The 6,636-nt window shown below is 54.5% G+C and overlaps 1 protein-coding gene across 1 annotated transcript; it reads left to right on the top strand.

The window, feature by feature from the left end:
* Window positions 1–1,109: 1,109 nt before the first annotated feature.
* On the top strand, window positions 1,110–6,382 carry PFN2 (profilin 2). The gene is made up of 3 exons (XM_059479037.1): window positions 1,110–1,337; window positions 2,318–2,510; window positions 4,337–6,382. Exons 1-3 carry the CDS (start codon window positions 1,206–1,208, stop codon window positions 4,432–4,434), a joined length of 423 nt encoding a protein of 140 aa, XP_059335020.1. The 5' UTR covers window positions 1,110–1,205; the 3' UTR covers window positions 4,435–6,382.
* Window positions 6,383–6,636: the final 254 nt, after the last annotated feature.

The following is a 6,636-nucleotide window of genomic DNA, read 5'->3' as shown; positions in this document are numbered from 1 at the left end:
CAGGCCACATCCCCCCAGTCTGCACTGCCCCAAGAATCACAACAGTCACCCAATAAAGCAAACTCACCCGGCTCAAAAGCAAGGTGAGCCCCCACCAGTTTCAGTGTTATGAAAAACAGAACAATTGCCTCGAAACACACCCTTAAGGTGCTGGTGAACACTCCTGCGACCCAGGACAGCCTTGGAGCAGCCAAGCCCTCCTGCCCAGGGCCCAGTATCAGTGCACCAAACCAATGGCATCAGCCTCGGGTGTTGTAAAGAATGTAGAACTAAATTATTGCAATAGAGACTTGGTGGAACCTGGAACAATAAACCATAAAATCACCAGTTACAACCCCTTGTGGAAAAAAAACGTAGCAGATGCTGGTGTGTGAGACAGGGACGCATCCCTGAGGTCCGGGAGGATGAAGGGCACGGGCGAGGCAGGCAGGGCTCAAGCCCTCTCCGAGGGGCGCGAAGGCAGACCTGAGATTATAGAAACAACACAAATGCAGCGACTGCCAGGGGCCGTGAGGGCACGGCGGGCACGGGCAGGACGGGGCGCCGGACGCTCCGTCTGTGCACGGGAGCGGGCACCGCTCTGCCCCGCGGCCGTGCCCGCTCCGGGCTCGCCCGCCGGGCACGCAGCGCAGCGCCTCTCCCTGAGCCCCGGGGCGCCCGGCCAGTCCCGGGCCGGGCTGGACGGCGCCACCGCCGGTACTCACCGATCCCGGCCGCTGCCGGCCTCCGGTGCGGGCATCGCGGCGGCCGCACGGATCTCCGGCCCCGCCGCGGCTCTGCCCCGCGCGGTCCCGGCCGGGCGCGGGGAGGGGCCCGCACCGCCCGCTCCGCAATTCCACCGGGCCGAGCCGGGCTGGGCCGGCCCCCGCAGCAGTGCCGGGACTGCCCGCACCGATCTCCAGCGGCCGAGCGGCCCCGGGCGCGGGCATCGAGCACCGAGCGCCGGGCACAGGGCACCGGGCATCGGTCCCGGCGCGGCCGCAGCCCCGCCCCGGCCCCCGGCCCGCTCCCCCCGGCCGCGGGGGCGGTGCCGGCCGCGCCCCTCCTCCCCCCGCCCCCGGCGCGGCAGCGCAGGGCTGGGCTGGGCCGCGCCGCCGCCGCCGCAGCGCTCGGTCCGCTCCGCCGCCGCACCGCCGGGACCGCCGCCCGCCCCGCGCCCCCGGCCCGCCCGCTGCCCGCTCGCCCTCGCCCGCCGCCCCGCGATCATGGCCGGCTGGCAGAGCTACGTGGACAACCTGATGTGCGATGGCTGCTGCCAGGAGGCCGCCATTGTGGGCTACTGCGACGCCAAGTACGTCTGGGCAGCCACGGCCGGCGGCATCTTCCAGAGCATCACGGTGAGCGGGGCCAGCGGGAGCGGGGCCGGGAGCGGCGCCCACGGGCCGCGGCCGGGGGACGGGGGCACCTTGCGGGCGGGGGGCGCGGGCCCGGCCGCCCGCGCCGCCTTTTTGTGCGCGTCGGGAGCGGCGCGGGGCCGGTCGCGCGGGCGGGGGCGGCGGGGCCGGGGCGGGGGGTGCGGGCGGCGGGGCCGGGGCCGGGGGGTGCGGGCGGCGGGCCCGGTGCGGGGCGGGCGGCGGAGGAAGGCGGCTCGGACGCCGCCGCGCCGCCGGCTCCATGTTTTCTCCGCCAAGATGGCGCTCTGCCATTGATGCTCCCCCGCCCTGCCCGCCCGCGCCCCCGGCCCGCCCGGCTCCGCGGCCCCGCCGCCCCGAGAGAAGGGCCGTGCGCGGCCGCCGGCGCGGCTCCCCCGGGCCCACGCGGCCCCGCCCCGGGCGCGGCGGGCCCGGTCCCGGCCGAGGCGGAGCGGGGCCGCCTGGGCCGCGGTCGGGGGGCCGGGCCCGCCGTGACGCTGCACTTTGCGGCCGCCGCGGTGCGGCCGGGCCCGCGCCGCACCCCCAGGCTCCGGGCCCGGGGCCCTTCCCGAGGGCAGGCGGAGGGGCCGCGGCGGCGGGAGCGGCCCGGGCCCCGCGGGCGGGCCGCAGCCGGGCTGATGCCGCGGGCGCGGGCAGGCCCCGGGCTGATCTCCCGGGACAGGTGCGGACAGAGTCCGCGCCGGCCCGGGGTCCGGCTCCGGCAGGCGCCCTGCGCCGTTTAACGGGCTCGGGCCCGGAATCGCTGAGGCTGAGGCTCCCCCGCGCGCAGCCACCGCGGAGCAGCGCAGACTGCGCCTAACAAAGCCCTGTGTTCTGGAGCACTTCCTGCGGGTAGCGAGGGGAAATCACGGCCTCGGCCTCTCCACACGAGACGGGACCGGTTCTAAATAGAAATGACAGCAATATACCCTTCCGTGCTAACTCTGAGCTCTTTACTTTGACAGCCAGGAGAAATAGATATGGTTGTAGGAAAAGACCGAGAGGGTTTCTTCACCAATGGTCTGACCCTTGGTGCAAAGAAGTGCTCTGTGATCAGAGATAGCCTGTATGTCGATGGTGACTGCACAATGGACATCAGGACAAAGAGTCAAGGTGGTGAGCCGACATATAATGTTGCTGTAGGCAGAGCTGGACGAGGTAAGCACCCTTTTCTCTACCTTCAGATAGCTAAATTAGGAATGTGACCCTAAGTATAGACTCCAGCTATTAGGAGAACCAAAGTCCTGTATTTAATGGCTAATTTTGGGAAATGATGCAAGGGAGTGGATGGCAGTGCTCTAGCTGAGTTCTGACTGAGAATTACACTCATCCCTGTTCCCACCTGCATCCCAGCCCAGCACCAGGCTGTGCAGTAGTTCACAGGTCTGTGACAAGCAGGAAAAAGCAGGCTGCAGCTCCAAGCAGGCTTAGCTGGTATTCCAGCTAAGCCTTCATCATCACTTCATACTTGAAGCTCAGAAGGGGTCTCTTAATAACAGGCAGTGACTGTAAGCTTTCTCATTGTAAATTGCTTGATGGAAAGTTTATTCTGCAAAGATGTGAATCTCATGTATGAGCTGCTCCTACTAAAAAGTTCTACATTAACTTTTCTTGCACTTCCTATTGAGCCTGCTAAAGGCCGTCCAGGCAGAAAAAGCCTGTCCAGTTTGGTACCACTGAGAAATGTGCTTCATTCTCAGACACCTGCTCCTTTGTGCTCTTCATTTAACTTCCAGTAAAATCTGTTATGGGGCAGGCACTCATCTGGGATATGAAATAATGTCCAGTAGTGGTGTGCCTTATGTTGGGAACACCTGGGCTGGCTGTGGAACAGGTTCGTGAGTGACAAGACTTTTGCCAATAGGTGTAAAACCAAAGGCAGAGCAGATGTCTGTAGGCTAAAGCCCAGGGCAGGCATGCAGGAAGAGGGTTGGCAGCACTGAAGTGAAACAAGCAGAGTTCTGACTTGTGAAATGACAATGAGAACTGTCTTAAGCTTTTATGAGCAAATTGCTATGGAGATAGAATCATAGAGTCATTAAGGTTGGAAAAGCCCTCCAAGATCATGGAGTCCTCCCAGTGCTGCCAAGGCCACCACTAACCCATGTCCTCAAGTGCCACAACCACATGGCTTTTAAATCCCTCCGGGGTGGGGACTCAACCATTGCTCAGGGCAGCTGTGCCAGGGCTGGGCAACCCTTTTGGTGAAGAAGTTTTCCTAATGTCCAACCTAAACCTTCCATGGCGCAACCTGAGGCCCCAGTGTACGATCACGTGTAGGTAGACTGGCTGCAGCATTCCCAGCTTGGTGAACAGTCCCTGGCCTGTGGCAGCCCAGTGTTCCTTGTGCCCCCTCCCTGCTGGGGGATATCTCATGGCAGCTCACAGGGGCTCTTGCTGGTGAGCCTCCAGTGTTCCTTTTAGCAGATAATCTGGAACACCTTGCTGGAATTGGGGGAGTGGGGAGAGCCTCAGTATGACAATTGTCCCTGTGTTTTGTCTTATGTAAAAAGTGTGGTTTATAGCTGTGTTATTGCATGGAAAGTCTCAGCCCAACTCACCCTTTGGGGTTTTTTACCAGTATCAGGGCAGTTACTCTGGTTCCAGATAATGGGAATTTTCTTTTGCCACTCTCCAGTCACGCTTGCACATGCACTGTACCCCTGCTCCTACAGGTGTTTAAACTGCTGCCAGGATTTCCTTGCTGGGTGCTGAGTTATGGTGAGAGGCATTGTAATGCTGTTTTGATAGCTGGTGGCATTTTTCTCAGGCTTAAAGCTTCCACAGTTAGATAAAATCCCCGAGGGTAGCTTGTACTTTCTCCCAGCCCTTTCTACGTCTGTGTTTTAACAAAACTGTTAAATTAGCTTAATACTCAAATACTAAATCTTGAATTTGAGGGTGTTTATTGCACTGAATAAAAGTTGCATTATTTCCATGTCTAACACACTCTTTTTAAAACTTTTTTTTCTTTTCTCTTTCAGTCTTGGTCTTTGTAATGGGCAAAGAAGGGGTCCATGGAGGCGGATTGAATAAGAAGGCATACTCAATGGCAAAATACTTGAGAGACTCTGGGTTCTAGTTGTTAGGCAGACTGTTAAGTATTAGGGGAAGATTGCTATTAAATTTTCCTGGCGGTGAGCTTTAAACCTTACATTCTGGAAACTTTACTAGCAATGCAGGGTGATGGGGTATGAACCTGTGTCTCCTTTGTATCCCTTTGTTGGTGGGGAAAGGTGTTATTTTTTTTTTTCCCTTTAATTCGTTTCATTTCTGTTTTGTTTCCTTGTGTACTCCAGCATTGGTTATAGTCATGGGAAAGGAAGGTGTCCATGGTGGGACACTCGACAAGAAAGCATATGAACTGGCTTTATACCTGAGGAGGTCTGATGTCTGAGCAGCCTCTCCCCATCCACCTAGCAGTTGTCTGCAGCACCACCCGCTTGTGCTCAGTGCTACCAGACCGTAGATGGTAGTTTGTGTTTTTTTATTTACCCATTTCCTACTGTCATAACTCCAGTTCCCCCTTGTTCATCTCTGTAACCACTGTAGGTAACCGAGCCCATCTGGCACCACCACGATGATGATATGCATGATAACTTGAAACTTGGGAGGGGAACATGCCAAGTGTAGGCTCTGCTTCGTCTTAGCAATTAGTATGATATTGACAGCTAAACCAACTGAGATACTAAACAAGGTGCCGATTGTACAATCTAATTTGATCAATGCCTCTTCAGCACTTTGAGCAAGTCACAGCTCACTAGTCTTCCTTTCACAGAGCACGGTTGGGAGGAAAAAAGTGTGTGCATATCTTCATTTCTGTCCCTCTCTTTGTTTCTGTTTTTTAAACCCATGTGTTTGCTTACACCCATTTTTATAGTGCCTGGTTTGTTTAACCAATTTGCCACTCAAAAGCTATTAATGTCACATTAGTTTTGTCATTGCACTTCACTGTAGGCTTAAGTCTTCTCTTACTTTTTCTTGGTGTTGTCTGAAGATTGTACTGCTTAACAAGTGCAATCACAAAACTATGAAAGGGTACAGATGTACTTCCTCCCATGACCTTAAACCACCATCCTAAGGACTCCCCAGACATTCCATCATTACAATAGCTCAGGCACTTTTTTTTTTTTTTTTTTTGCCAGCTCCTGTTCTGTAGTTGACTTGTGCAAGGCTGCCACTGTGGCCATTAGCTAGCCTGGTATAACCAGCTGGAGTGTGTCTGGTTTCAGTTTCTCATAGGACCAATTTTAATTTGCAGCTTGGGGGTCGGGGGGTGGGGGGTGGTGTTTTTGTTTTTTAATATGAAACTGCAATGTCATTGTGGAAAACTGCCACCTTCAGCTACCCTGGGAGCTATGACTGGCTTCAGTCTTTCTGCCAGATCACTTAGTGGTGCAGAGTTTGGCTGCTCTGAAGCCACTGTTTGGATGAAGGTTGGTAGTTTGTAAGCTAAACTGTCAAAATACCATTTCAAATTTAAAAATCTTCATCTGGCCTGTCACACCCTTGCTGCAGAAATGATGGAGTGAGCTGCCTTGTGCACGAGTCATCTGAAAATGTCTGTAACCAAACTCAGTTCAGGCACTGTTCTGACCTGTATGTCCATTGCAAGAACTGCAGAACTCTGTATACTAAAGAATAAATGGGAGATGGTAGTGGTTGGAATAACTGACTTGGCTGTCTTGTGATGAATTTTTTAATATGTATTCTGTGCCATACTATTGTTAAAAAAAAAAAAATGAACTGTTGCTATTGTGAGATGGATTTTAACTGACTCTGAGGGTTTCTTTTGACTGGCACTACCTTAGGGACATTCTAGTATTTGCTTCTATTGTTGGGCCTTGTGGATAATGTACAGATTTAAACAAATTCTTGTTGCTGATTTGTCCATTTCTTTCCCTGCACTTTGTTACATCTGGGATACAGTCTAACTCATCTGATTTAATATGCATTTCAAAAAATGCCATAACTATTAAAAACACCTTGTTTACAGACAGATGAAATAAATTTATTCCAACCAAACAAAATCAGACTGTTGGTAATTTTTCTGCCTCACACCCAGGAAATGCTCTGAGGCCCTTCAGTGCATGGCTGGCTCCACTAGCAGGAAGTCTAAGTGCAGTTTTAAGTTTGGCAGGACAGCAGCAGTATGATAATATAAGTAGTATGATATGGTAATAAGATAAGTAGTGTGATAATATGACTTTAGTCAAAAGCCAGGCAGTCTTTGGGGCAGATCTTAAATTAGGATATGATTTCTCATCTCTTAATTCCACATTTA

This window comes from Ammospiza nelsoni, chromosome 10 (assembly GCF_027579445.1).
Source record: "Ammospiza nelsoni isolate bAmmNel1 chromosome 10, bAmmNel1.pri, whole genome shotgun sequence".
Lineage (NCBI taxonomy): Eukaryota > Metazoa > Chordata > Aves > Passeriformes > Passerellidae > Ammospiza > Ammospiza nelsoni.
This window is presented reverse-complemented; position numbering and strand designations above follow the sequence as displayed.